Source organism: Oreochromis niloticus, linkage group LG23 (assembly GCF_001858045.2).
Source record: "Oreochromis niloticus isolate F11D_XX linkage group LG23, O_niloticus_UMD_NMBU, whole genome shotgun sequence".
Classification (NCBI taxonomy): Eukaryota; Metazoa; Chordata; class Actinopteri; order Cichliformes; family Cichlidae; genus Oreochromis; species Oreochromis niloticus.
Window position 1 is genome coordinate 13,110,117 of NC_031986.2, and position 14,300 is coordinate 13,124,416.

The window sequence follows — 14,300 nt, forward strand, 5'->3', positions numbered from 1 at the left end:
GCTGTGATGTGACTGAGTTGAATGCACTTTGCTTGGGACACATGCATCTAACTTGCTAGCATAGCTAGCTTGCTATGGTAGCTGAGAAGCTAGTAGTTAAATTTTAGCACTTCATAAAAGTCAGTTTGCTCTTGGGCCTCGTTACCAAAATAAACACCTTGTTCAGAGCATTAAATGAAAAGTAAACACGGGTGTTACTAATGTCTACTTTAGTGGTTCAGCTCTTTTTGGATGTGAGCTTCTTGTGACTAGTTTCACCTGTGTTTACCCACTGTTTCATGTCATACTGTGGAAAATGTATTTTAGCAAAAGAAAAGCTTGACTTCAGATATGTTTTATTGTTACTGAGAAAAAAATTCTGTACTCAGATGAGTGAAATTCTAATATTATTTTATGTCTGTGTTCACATCAATCAGTAGGCATCAGTTAAAACAGTAGATAAAACTTGCTAACCAAACTAACTAGTCACATCTGGCTGTACTGACAAGTATGGCAGTATGGCCATATCAAGACTTCAGTACAACCCATTGGGTAATGTCACAGTAAGTATGTTCATATCTGTTTATCTATGTTATGGTTCCCAGTTGAGGGCCTAAATCCCTAGGCTGAAAACTACTGAACTAAACTACCAAATAAAACTAAATAATTAAAACTAGCTTAATAAACTAGCTTGCACACTGAAGAGTCAATATCAACATTCTGATGTTATCACACATAATATCAAATGCAAATACACATTTTGCCCTACAACCACCCTTTTCCTTTGATGCTCTAAATGTATTTAGCTGATTTATTGTGGACCATTCCCTAAAATACTAATATGCAAGCATTTGCCATGCTACAAGCAGCACGTGCTGGCAGAGCTGGGAAAGTGCTCCCACTGGAAATAAACTTTGAGGTGAGACCATGTGCCACGTATTTCACATAAGAACCCGAATGCAGACACAGAGACAGACTGAATACTAAAAAGCTAATTTTTTTTTTTTTTTTTTTGCTGATTGATAGTCTAAAAGACCCTCCCAAAAACACATCAGGTAGACGGTAAAGAAAATCCAAAGAAGGCTGTAACACAGTGGGAAAGGTAACACTGTGAAAATGAACAAAGGAATGAATGAGAGGACTATATATACTGATGCTCTCTCACTCTCTCTCTCTCTCTCTCTCTCTCACACACACACACACACACACACACACACACAGATAGCCTGATAGCTAATCAGGAGGATGAGAGACAGCTGGTGAGACAAGGTACAGTTTAAACTAATTAATGAAAATTTGTCAAATGAAGCAAAACTAGGGACAAATTACAAGGGACAAAAGACTACCAAAATAAAACAGGAAGTAACAGGGAAAGCTAGCTTAAATAAATAACGAATCCAATATATGACTTTAGAAAACTGATAGAAACTCAAATTCTAAAACACCAAGAAACTCATAATACTAGAATAATCATGGAAATGCACAGAAATCAAGATATGCCTCAGAAAACTATGAGCAAAGAAACAACCATAAAACCACAGAAGCCTTTACAATATTTATAGAAATAAGGAAAACCTTAGAACACCTACAACAAGACTCACAGACCATGACAAGGTGACATGTATTATTAGACTGTGAAGTACAAATAAACAGCTATGAATTGAAATAGAAGGTCAGCATTTCCTTCTTCTGCTTCCCCTCTTTACCACACTGTCGTCTCCTGAGCTGTAAATCCAAAGTGGCAATGCCAGAGCAATTTGTGCGCATGTGTGTGAGAGAGAAAGAGCAGACAGGAATACTGTGATAAGAAAAAAAGCACTGTTTGCTCACCTCTAAATGTATAAGAAAGCAAGAAATGCATGCTTTTATGCGTGGTCATGTGTGCACCCAATAACACATGTGCACACATAACACACGCAGGCCAGACATACTAACGAGTTCCCTGTCTCTCCTCTGTAGGCAGCAGTCACTTTATTATTTACACCAGATAGCTCATTAAAATGAAAAACATTGTTGCTAATTTGCCACCTGAACTGGTTCCAGTGCTGTTTGCGAGTGTGTTTATGATTGTGCATTCTGTTTTATCCACGTCGGAATGGAAAGCGTGTCGATGTACGTGTTGTAGGACAAGACCCTGGAGAGGCTCTTATTGTGGCGGTATGACATTGACCCAGGTTGGTGATTTCAGCTGTTTAACAAGCTGCTTGTAGTGCAATTTAAAGGTGAAACTGCAGGAATATTCTCAGTGGTGGTTTGAGGTTGTTAGCCATTCCCTGCTCTTAAGTGAAGCTGCTGTCTCTGTGCTTCTTTTTTGCATTGACATTGGCTCAAACATCCTGAACCCACAGATTATTTCCCATATCCCAGAGCTTTTTAGCCCGTTTTTTGTCTTTCTGACAAACAGCCCTCACCGCAATAAAATACTTGCGGGATAGGACGAACAGCTGCATGCCTTACTCTGTTTACGTATAGTGCAAAGTGTCTGACAGCATGTCAACATGTCTACAACTTGTTCCACCGCAGCTAAGTGGAGAAATGAATAATTCATTAATTCACACATTAATGTTGTTTATAGGTTTGCTTTAGGGTTTATGGGTGCTCCCCAAACGGTCTCATCAATCCCTGGGTCACACTCCATCTTCCATCTGATGGGATGTTTATTGTTGCCCACAGGGACGGTTTAATATGACTGCAGTTTTATAAGCTCTGGGCCGCTCTTCTTAATTATGTTCGTCTCCATAAAAGCCGGCTATTAAATCTTGAAAACCTAATAACGACCTTAGTGTTAAACAGCCTATTTCCATCTTTGCACACAGCACTGAAACCAGACAAAACATATTTGCTTGCAAGCAGATGAGATTAAAAAGGAAGATTCCTTATCCTCTATTTTGTCTTCCTGTCTTTGGTACTTGGTTGATTTCCCATGCGTTTTAAAAGCAACCTTATATGCCACCATCACAACTCTAGAAATTATTTTTCCAGTTTTTTCTAAATATTATTACTTCATAGGGGTAACCCTACATTTGTACTTGCGCACAAATGTCATACCAGAGCTGGCAAAGTGCCACCACTGTTTAACTAACAGGTGATGTAAGCTTCTGCAACTAAACTGTTAGTTTCACCTGGATCACCTTTGGGTCATCTTTCTGTGCAAACATTTCACTGCAACACAAAGAGAGACCATGCAACGGTAATGGCCACGAATGAAGAGCGGAAAGAGGTTTCGATGACTCGACTCGAGTGCAAACCTCCCACGACGGGTATCTGGCACTCAACGAAGGCAATAATGACAGCGCTCTTTTCCTCTGAAGCTCACTGAACTCTATTACTCATACAAAGAAGTGACCGTAGGCCCTCGTTAGCTCCATCCTCATGCACTCTCAGATAAATGCTGGTTTTTAAGACCATAGAGAGCTTCTATGGTCTGTAGTCCAAGACAGGCCTGACACAAGGCCTAATGCTCAGACACTTTCTTCCCTTGGGTGCATCGCCACTCATGTACTTAACAATACTTTTTACCTGATTCTAGGCATTAGCATAAACTAGTCCTACCTCTTATGCCTATATTTAACTCTATATTTTCATTCTTGGACTCTTGGACATTAAACACTTTGCATGTGACTGGGTAGCATTAGCAATTTATAGCCAATAGCCTGTGCCATTTATGTTCTTTTTTGTAGACATTTCAAGGAAATACATCACTTTTTGATCAGATTAGTATTTTGATTAGAGTTTGATTATTGGGTGGGCCCCATTGGATTGCCTGGTTTTTAAGGGTCTTGCAGACTTTTTGACTTTGGGAATGGTTGTACTACATAAAGAACTGTCAGTACTCCTTTAGTCTCTCACAAACAGGGAGTCTGAACAGCAGGTGGGCAGACTGGGCTGTATGGTTGAGGTGACCATATTAAAAATCACTCTTCTCTATGACTTAAGACAGAGCCAAGAGTATAAACGTAAGCTTCTGGGTCACAGGGATAACTTGTGTGCACACCGACCTCATGGTTTTAAATTTTGGTCATGTTTAATATGAGCGTCTCTCATAGTAACAGTGTATATATGACAGAAAATAAGGAAAAATAATTTATGATTGAACTGTTTGAGTTTGTACACAAAATTAGCTGATTTCGATTTTCTTTACCTAAAATAGCCAGCACAGTGTTGTCCTTCAGGACTTCCATGGAGCCGGAGCATACAAAGTAGATAGCCTGGAGCGCGTCACCCTGGCGGATGAGGAACTCTCCCGGAGCGCAAAAGGAGGTCTTGATGATCAGGGAGAGGGAGCGCAGACACCCCCTGCTGGCCGATTCAAAGAGCGGCAGCTGCAGCAGCTCTTTATTCAGGTGCATCGCGATGTCGGCTCTGAGCTCATCCGGGAAGTCCTTCAGCAGCTGATGACGGAACGAGAACATGGCTCAATCTCTGCCTCAGCTTCTGTTGCTTTTAGACGCTTCTCAACTTTCTCTACCATCCTCTGAATGTAACTGTGTGGGAAGGTGAAGGTAACAGCCAAAATAAAACCTTTTCACCTTCCCACATAGTCACAAGCAGCTGATACATGCATGTCCAGCAAAAGGTTTAAAGGCTTAAAATGTTTTTGCATATTTACTCACTCGTGCAATCTCACTGGTCTCTAAAGGGAAAGGCCTAGTGTGATGTGGAAAAATGGGAAAACTTTGCAAGGAGGAAAGTTGTTGGTAGTCATGTCAAAGTAAGAGCGTCTGTCCTCCATGATGTTATTTCTTTAAAAAAAGACAGGATTATCTAGATTTAAAACCAACTGGTGGCAAAACACACCAGGAGTGAGTTTAGCGTCTGTGAGGCCATTAATCCGTTAAATTAAGATGGCTGCTCCAGCGTGAGAGAAACCAAACAAAAACCAAATCCTCTCAATGACTGGGAGCTGGGTTTTATTTATATATTTATTTATTTTCTAGTCTGCCTGGAGGACAAGTCACCTCATCTGCACTTTCAGTCCACTTTATCCCATTGTGGCTAACAAGGTTAATCCATGCTACAGAGGCCACATGTCCGTTTGAGAACGTTAAAGGAACAGTCTCACATTTGTTTCCATCTACAATTCACTGAATTGGATGCACAAACACTCCTATGAGTTTTACTTTTGCCTCAGGGCAGCAGTACCTGAGATCTAACTTAGATTCCAGCACTATCAAGACCAAATGTCATCCTTCCTACCTCACTGACATCAATACCGTTGTTGACAGACCAGGTTGTCTGGAAACACTCCATCATGCGTTGCTCCAGCACCTTGGGTAACCTGTGCACACGAATAAAGTCCTTCAGGTCCTTGGTGCGGGTGTGGTAGAGGGAGCGACGTGAGTACATCCTCTGGATGATGGCAGTCACGTTACCAAAAACCACAGCATGCATTAATGCTGCAGAGGAGACAGAAAAGATGAGATGTTTTTTGCAGTACTTGAGGAACTTGTGTGATTTCGCTTAACGTCCAGCATTAAATGTGCAGTGTGAGGTTTAAATAACTTGGGATTACTGGGCAAAAGTGGCATTTTCTTATATCATGTTTGTTTTGTTTCAAATCAGCACTGTAAAAATGTATATATTTCTTTTAACAGATTTTTTTTCCATATTTTGAAAACCAAGCATGAAATTTTAACACTACACAATTCCTCATTTGCATAAAAAAGCAAACAAACAAACAAACAAACAAACAGGTAAAATACTAGCAGAAAATTACAAGTAAATTTGCTGCTTTTTAACAGATTATTTTTTTCTACATAATTTTTTGGTTGCTGAAAAAACCCTATATATATATATATATAGATATATATATATCTATATATATATATTATATATATATTTTTATTTATTTATTTTTTTATTTATTTTTTATTGGCTCAGGCTTTAAAGGGTTAAGAACATCTGATTTTGATGTTGAGGTTTTGCCCACCTCCGATCAGCATGGTGCAGATGGAGAAGATCTTCTCAGAGTCCGTGTTGGCTGAAACGTTGCCAAAGCCCACGCTGGTCAGACTGCTCAGGGCGAAGTAGAGTGATGTCACGTAGGAGCTCCTGACAGACGGTCCGCCGCTCACTGTCATCCCTGAGCCATTTGGTGCCCTCACTCTGGTCTTGCTGCCATTCCACTGGCCTGAATCCAACACGCTCGGCCCGTTCAGTGGCTCCAAACTAGAGCCGTTCCACTGGCTGTAATTGCTTAGTCCTGCTGTCACAGTCTCTTGAGGCGATTCAGAGACTCCCAGCAGGGAGGTCAGCGGTGCCATAAAGTATGGCGTTCCCAAGCGTTTGGCCAGTTCATGGAGCCAGCCTGGTGGGGGAAGTGGGACAGTCCAGAAGAGTTTGTCAGTTTAATGAGAGTGAATCCGTGTTTGTTTGATGACCTTTACTAGAAGGCTTCATTAGCGGTGGTAACAAGCCTGGAAGGGTAGAGTCATTCCTTCAGCTTTGGTGTATGTGCATTTGGGAGGCGTACACGTCTGACACTGCATGCAAGCATTTTAGATAATGTCAGATTGTATTTATGCACAGTGCAAATAATAAGTCTCATTATCTGTCAGCTTGTGGCTGTTTTAACATTTTGACAGGAAGTCAAAGTCTCTTAGAAATTACTTACATCACAAGGGACTTCTCATATTTGCTTCATACTACTACTTGTTTTTAATCAACCGCAGTAACGGGCATGACTTATATAAGCAGAGCTCATTCTTTGAAGTACTTAATATAAGAAAATGTCAGAACCCTAAATGGCTTTAAAATGATTAGGCATAGTGGCGCACAATACCGATATAACATACTCTTATAATGCTTAAAAAAGCTAAACTCTATCATCTAGTCATATATTCAATTCAGTCAAAACACAAAACAGATGCAAAAATGGACAAAAACCTATGACTAGATCTAGAACAGGCTGTTCTTTAGTGCCTAAAGATACAATTTAAAATGTGTTCTTTGCTAAGTTGTCTGTTATGTGTAAACACAACATCATCCCTATCCTTCTTCTTGGCCCTCCAATGGCCAAATAAGACTTTGAAAGACCTTCAGAAACCCTGGAGAACTATTGCTCAAGACCCATTTAAACAAAACACATAATGCCCGTCATTTGGAAGCAAAATACAGAGACTTTTGTGCATTATTGTCTGCTCCCTTGTCTTCTTTCCTGCTGAGTCTCTATCAGAATGTTGCAATTTCAAGAGTAAAACATAGCTTTTTGTCTGAGTTGTAGCAAACCCGGAGCTGACTTGTGTAGTGTTACATAAATAAACTGGTAAGAGAGCTTTTAAACCTCGTGTGCACAACTCTCATTAAGCTTGACTAGTGGAGAACAAGCCTCCTCATCGGAAGCAATTTGTGCAAGCTCAATTACCAACCCTATGATAAACGGCTGACCCACTTCTCCACCTTAGCCCACCCCACGTGTACATTTACATCCATGTACATCCCCAAATCAGAGAAAACGATATATCTTTAACCGCTGCTCACCGTCGTCCTCCCTCTCTAGTCTTTTGTCTCATTGCGCTTTGTTGCGTTAAATTGCTCAAACAGGATAAGCACCAGCACCACATGCACCTCGCAGTATTGTTGTTGTTTGGCACCGGTGAGCGCAGTAGGAGGGGAAACAGATCACCATAATTAGAAGTGTTTTCGCAGTGAAAGGACACACATACAAGCTGCACATAGAAGAGTGTCTTCATGCTTTGCTTCGGAGCATTTAAAATGACACGCACAATCTTTGTTTGGGTCTGTCTCCCTGTCTCTTTGCTCTTTCCCCCCCATCAAATGAATCCCCTTAAATCTTTAAATGAAACCACAATACAGACACATAGACACAAACCTATATCCCAGGAGGTGAGGCTATTACTTTCGATCTCGCTGCGCCCAATGAAGTACCACACACAGGCCATCCAGTGGGCCAGCAGTGCAAAGGTGGACATGAGCAGTGTGAGGACCACAGCGCTGTACTGGGAGTAACGATCCAGCTTCTGCAGGAGGCGTAAAAGGCGTAGCAGGCGCACCGTCTTCAGCATGTGAACGCCGAAGTTCTGGGAGTCAGAGACAGAAGGGAAGGCAAATACTTGTAACGGCAAATATGACAAGTAGAGCTCATTAGGATGGGATTAGTTACTCTCAGATAGGTAGGGTAGAATATTTACCAGGACTTGAATTAGAAATAGTCAGGTTTAATCTTTTTCACATCTGGAGCTGGGGAAGGTTTGTAATTAGAAGTATTCGTGGACACTGACAGTCTTAATCAGTCACCTTGATAGTGAGCTATGTTACTGAGGGACCTGGTGCACAAACCTATTTACAGCTCAGACAAACAGCAAAGAAAATGCCTCAGTAGCCTTACAACATAGACAGAATTAAAATAGCCCAAGAAAATAAATTCAGAGCTGGTTCAAATTCACTTGTAGCAGGCAGAGGAAGTCACTGATGTTATCATACTTTAGTGAAAACAGTCCTGATGCTCCATCTTACCTCCTCAAACATGCTCACGATATTGATTTTTCTCATTCTGTGCAATTCCTTTCTCATTTCTGTGTCCAATTAGTAGCCTGTTCACTGAAGCAGCTCTGGTTTCCACACAACGCATGATGGATTACACCACACAGAGACAAGAATTAAATCCAGAAACCTGGACGTGATTAAGAATCGGCAAAGAAGAGACAGGTGTATGAATGCTCTGCTTTGCTCCTGTTCTAATCACAGAGGAAGAAAGTTACAAAAATATGATGATAATAATCTAAAAAATAAATGATTAGAAAAAACCCAAAACAAACAGACTAACAAACCAAAAAACTCCAACTCAGTGTCATGCTAATCACACACTGTATATACAGATCTGCCTTTAGTTACATGGCTGTGTTGCACAAAAAAATCAGAAAAAAGTTTGTGGTTCAAAGACGACTTCATGGGAAGTGTAACTGTAATGTTTTTAACAAGCACCTGTTATTATGATTTCCAGCTCCTTAGTTTTATTCTGGGACTTCACTAAAGTGGTGTTTGAATACAACATTTTTTAATTTTGGTTCTGTACATTACCACAATGAATTTTAAATGAAATAACTCAGACGCAGCTGAAGTGCAGACTTTGAGCTTTAATTCAGGAGGTTGAACAAAAGGATTGCATAAAAATGTGATGAACTACAACATTTTTAACACAATCCCATCATTTCAGGGGCTCAAAAGTAACTGGACAAATTAAATAACTGAAAATAAAGTGTTCATCTCTAATACTTGGTTGAAAACCCTTTGCGTGCAATGAGAGTCTGAGGTCTTAAACTCATGGAAATCACCAGATGCTGGGTTTCCTCCTTTTAAATGCTATCATAGACCTTCACTGTAGCGGCTTTCAGTTGCTGTTTGTTTGTGGGGCTTTCTGTCCAAAGTTTAGTCTTCAACAAGTGACATGCACGTTCAATTGGTTTAAGATCAGGTGACTGACTTGACCGAGCAAGAATACTCCACTTTGTTGCTTTACTAAACTTCTGTTTTTTTGGGAGGACAGACACTCTTCAATCTTTTGGGTCATCGTCCATCTGTATTATGAAACTTTAACTGCTTTTTGGCTGAAAAAATACAGTATATACACTCCACTTGTCACATCAGTACTTTATTTTTTTTTTTATAACATCTAGTGGTTAAGGATGCAACCAGGAAGCCTTAAAGAAGTGCCAGAAGTCTGGTCCTCCACATCTAGAGTCCCACAGCCTTTTAGACTTGCAACCCCTGAAAATACAGACATATCTCTTTATGAGAAACAGCACAATGGGGACATGAGCTGTAAATGCTCTATAAAAACGTAGTAAAAAAAAAAATATTATACCTAAGTAAAAAAAAAAGAAGTTTTTTCTCATATATAAGAAATCTTTTGTGCATTCATAGCAATTTTACCATCTTGTGGTCCTTTAGATTTCTCTGTAGTGTAGCCTCACGAGCCAGTTGCAATCTTTTCTGTATGAACAGCTATCAGGATCTGCACTGAGCATCATCTGGCTAATCTACTTGTCTCAAACGGTAATTTGTCCTCAGCATACTCATTTATCAACTTAATTACCGGTTACCTAATAATGAGTTCTGGTTGATGCTAACCCTCTCGGCTTTCCTCCCTTTCGAAGCCACTCTTGCAACATATTTGCACAGGAAGAGCAACGTTTCAAAAAAAATATGGAACAAAAAGTTGTCAGTCACTTTTCAATTCGAGTTTTTGTGAGTTTAAGTGCAGGCGTTGTTGTCTTGGTGACCACTGAGCATGTTCAGTTTAATGGCCTTATTAAATCAGCAGTGAAAGAGTGTCAGCAGGAGAGTGCTACTGATAAAAGAATGAGGTCTATGACCACCAGCGGGGCCCTTAGAGCCGCTACCTTCATGTCACGTGCACAAAAATGCATAAAAATCATAACTAAAGGATCACAAAAGCACAAGCAACAGTCAAGCATGCAGGATTTATGCATCATGCCTCTATTCTAACCATTGTGTAACCAACTAAGAGTCATTGCTGCAGACTCACCACACTGATATTGAAGGCATAGAGCAGGTCAAAGGGCAAGGCGGCGATCAGATCCACAGACAGCCAGGACGTGACGTAGTGAATATATATAGAACGGGCGTCATAGACCACCTGACCCGACGTGCTCACGTAAGTTGTTCGGAAGTTCAACACGATATCTAGAAAGAAGCACACGAAAGGCATCATAAGAACTGCAACCATTAAATCTGGAGAAGTCCATGTACTGCTGTATGATGACCCAGTTGGATTACCAAGACCACACTGTAAAAAAAAAATCCTAAAAAACCAGTAATATTCTGGCAGCTGGGGCGGCAAAATAATACCAGAAAATAACTTTCCCATAAAAATACGGTTATTTTCAGTAATGACAATACAGTTTGTTGCCCTAATTTTACATGGGATTTTGCCTTTTTCAAGTGCTTTTAAACATTAAATTAGGAACATTTTAATGTGATTAAACAATGAAATTACCTAAAAACAAGGTCAATGAATGCGGCAATATGAATAATAATACTTAAATGTACAGAAATATACAGTTCACTCTTGAATTCATACACTGGTGGAGGCAAGCTACAGTTGTAGCCACAGCTGCTCTGGGGCAGACTGACAAAAGTGAGGCTGCCATACTGCGCCATCGGCCCCTCTGGCCATCACCAGTAGGCGGTAGGTGAAGTGTCTTCCCATAGGACACAACAACTGAGACCGTCCAAGCCGGGGCTCGAACCAGCAACCTTCTGATTACAAAACGAACTGCCAGCTCTTGAGCCACGATCGCCCTAAATAACATTAATTGATGTAAAAAAAGTTTATAAGAATCATTTTATATATTTTTCCATAGCATTACATTTGAATTTAACAGTTCAATCTTTCAATTAACGGACAAATATTTGTGAAATTATGATACATTTGTGAATGTATTTTAACAATCTAAATATGCATATGTACAGACAAATACATTTAAAAAACAGGAAAATTATGTTTTATTACATTTACAGTGATTTTATGTTATTTTACATTTGAAATGTGAAATCACTGTAAATTTAATGATATTCTAGAAAAACAGTACAAAACTGTAAAATACACAGTACAATACTTTTATATTACAATTTTTTTTTTTTTTACAGTGCAACCCAACTTCTATTGAAATAGAACTGGCTAGCAAAAAATAAAAGGAACTCCACCTTCACCACAGATAAAAACAAGAAAGAAAAAGAATGAAATCACAAATGAAGGTTGAAATGCAGTGTGCCAAAACCTTAAAGTCTAATTGACCCTCCTTCTTGTGATTAATCAGTCACTTTCTTACCTAAAGCAACACTGTGTCAGTTTGGTAACGTTTACTTGCATTTTTTATGAGCAGTAGATGAGAAATTTGATACTGCAGCCATGCCTGTAGCATAAATATGAGGCTAAAGCCAGCAGCCAGTTACTCGGCAGAACCAAAGGGACTGAGCTAGCACAACCAGTACCTGTAAATCAAACAAGTATTGTGTTTGCTAAACCAGGGTTGTCAAACATAAGTCTCAGGGGCCAGAATCGACCCGCTTTTCTAAAGCCACTGGACAGCTTTGGACGAAGCGCATAAATCTTAAATCATTTTAAAAATTATTTTTGAAGGGTGGCATAAATTTTACTTTTATCTGTGTTTTCATAACTTAAAGGACCTTCTCCACGTTCATTCATAAACCATTAAATGACTGAAAGTGCCTGTTTTTTACTGTTTAATTTTGAAATTTACAATTTTTACAGTGGGTTCACTGTAAAAAAATTAAAGTAAAAAGAGGATTTTCTGTCAATTTTCCATTTTATAATTACAGGACAGTCTGTGCAATGAGCTAACAGAACTTTTTCTGTAAATTTATAGATTTATTTCTGAAGCCCATCATGCAGAAAAACTGAGATGTATTGTTGAAATTTTCTTCCACTGTGGGCTGTACTTGGCCTACGATGTAAACTGATTTTGACATTAAGCTCTAAACAAAGCCAAATGGCAAAAAAGAAAAACAGAAAAAAGAAAACTGTTTTGCTTGTTTGTTTTTTTCACTTGCTGTTTCTTCCTGTCTAAAGTCTTTATGCTAACTAGCTGCTGGCAGTAGTTGTGCACTAGTTTCCTCAGTTTTAATGTTGCTCCCAAAAAAAAAAAAATCTGTATAAAAGAGATAAATCCCATGGACACAGCTGAATAGAAGCCTACACGAGTGACTAATGTGAGCTCCTGGTGGCTTTTAAAGCAGTCTGATCTTACAAGTTCCACTTCCAGACTGACCCAGATTACCTAAATACAAACTGTATTCATGTTTTGGTACAAATGGAACAAAACACAGGCCTGGATGACCTGGTTAGTGCAGCTGCGATGGGAAATGTGGAGTCACATGGACACTAACATCCCCTTTTGACTGAAGGGACTTTTCGAGAGCTCAGGACAGTGGGTATCATTTGTCTCACAGGCTGTTTAATGAAAACATTTATGGGATTTGGGCCTTTGTAAATACTTTTGTGTGAGTTCTATATAGATACTTGATCATTTCAGGCTCATATTATATTCACCATTCATAGATGTTTCCTGCAGAAAAAAAGGTGCTCATTTTTAAATGTGGTTCATAAAATTGGATAGAAAATGATAAACGGATAGGAGTTAAAAGAGAAATGACTGGCAGAGAGAGGGGGAGCATCTTCAAATGGGCTTACCAATGATAAAAAGTATCTCCACCAAGATATCGCTGACACTCGGTGGGTTTCGCGCCGCCGAGCCGCCGTCCTCTCGTATCTCGACAGCCGTGAAGCAAACGTTATAGGGAACGGTGATGGCAACGTAGAAAGTGGCCAACAAGATCAGCCAATCCCAGCCGGCCTTGAACGCACCGTAGTGAAGGAGGATGAAACGGGATTTTTGGACATCGGCCACCTTATACTCGGGGACAGGGTTCGCATTGGCTCCGAGAACGCTCTTGATGTGCCACACGGAAAAACACACAGGAGAATTAATGGGCATAAATTAACAATATTAGCATTATATATCTGCCAAGTTAACAATGGGGAGGGGCTTTTCATCTCCATTAAATATTTCATCTTTAGCACTAGATGTGAAGGTATAATTTATGGTTCCACTGGATTGGCGTGATTGAGACTTATATCACCATCAAATCTAAATAAAATTGGCCAAGCTGAAGACAAATGGCTATTCCGACTGTTCCTCGCATGTTGGAGGCAGTTTGGCAGTCTTTATCTCATTCAGGTTGCTTGAATTTACAAGCATTCATCTTTTTGAATTAGAATGCAGATCACAGTCACAAGCAAAGCTCTTGAAACCATGACAACCCTCTTAATCAGTAAAGCCAGTAAACCCCCGACACCTTATAGTCTTGCTCTTCAGTTGCACTCTCCTGGAGGCTGCAGCTTTCCCTACAGGCAAAACATGCTGATGACACAGCTACTTTTGGCCTCACTAAAGGCTTAGTCAGGGCTCCAAAGTCAGTGACGGGGTATTTATATTTAAAATGGCGCATCCTCTGTGGAGCAGGAATTGCTTGTCAGTTACTTTTGATATTTTTTGATATTTAGCAAAGGAGAATTGTGACTGTAGAGTAAAAGTCAGAGGTCACTGAGCTTTAAAAAAACGACATTGGCTGTGGATAATTTAAACCACCAAACACAGCACATCTCACACTGTTGATCTTCAGCTTGCTCTTGGTTTTGTCCTGTTTCTGCAGGTGTCCCGACAGCTGATAGAGGACAGCCCGACTGCGCCGGCGCTCCATGTTACAGCCTGAGGGGCGGCTGATCTGGCGAATCTCCAGACCAGTTTCCTCATCTG

At 40.0% G+C, this 14,300-nt stretch overlaps 1 protein-coding gene across 5 annotated transcripts in view; it reads right to left on the minus strand.

Moving 5' to 3' along the window:
- LOC100706322 (potassium voltage-gated channel subfamily H member 8) overlaps window positions 1-14,300 on the minus strand; it is a 53,398-nt gene that overhangs the window by 15,477 nt on the left and 23,621 nt on the right. For all 5 annotated transcript variants that reach the window (XM_005460654.3, XM_019352106.2, XM_005460653.4 and 2 more), the window contains exons 4-10: window positions 14,152-14,297; window positions 13,175-13,433; window positions 10,487-10,644; window positions 7,811-8,018; window positions 5,909-6,286; window positions 5,176-5,375; window positions 4,121-4,370 (exon numbers count right to left, since the gene is read on the minus strand). In XM_005460654.3, coding sequence (XP_005460711.1) covers window positions 4,121-4,370; window positions 5,176-5,375; window positions 5,909-6,286; window positions 7,811-8,018; window positions 10,487-10,644; window positions 13,175-13,433; window positions 14,152-14,297 — 1,599 coding nt within the window. The remainder of the gene's footprint in view (window positions 1-4,120; window positions 4,371-5,175; window positions 5,376-5,908; window positions 6,287-7,810; window positions 8,019-10,486; window positions 10,645-13,174; window positions 13,434-14,151; window positions 14,298-14,300) is intronic.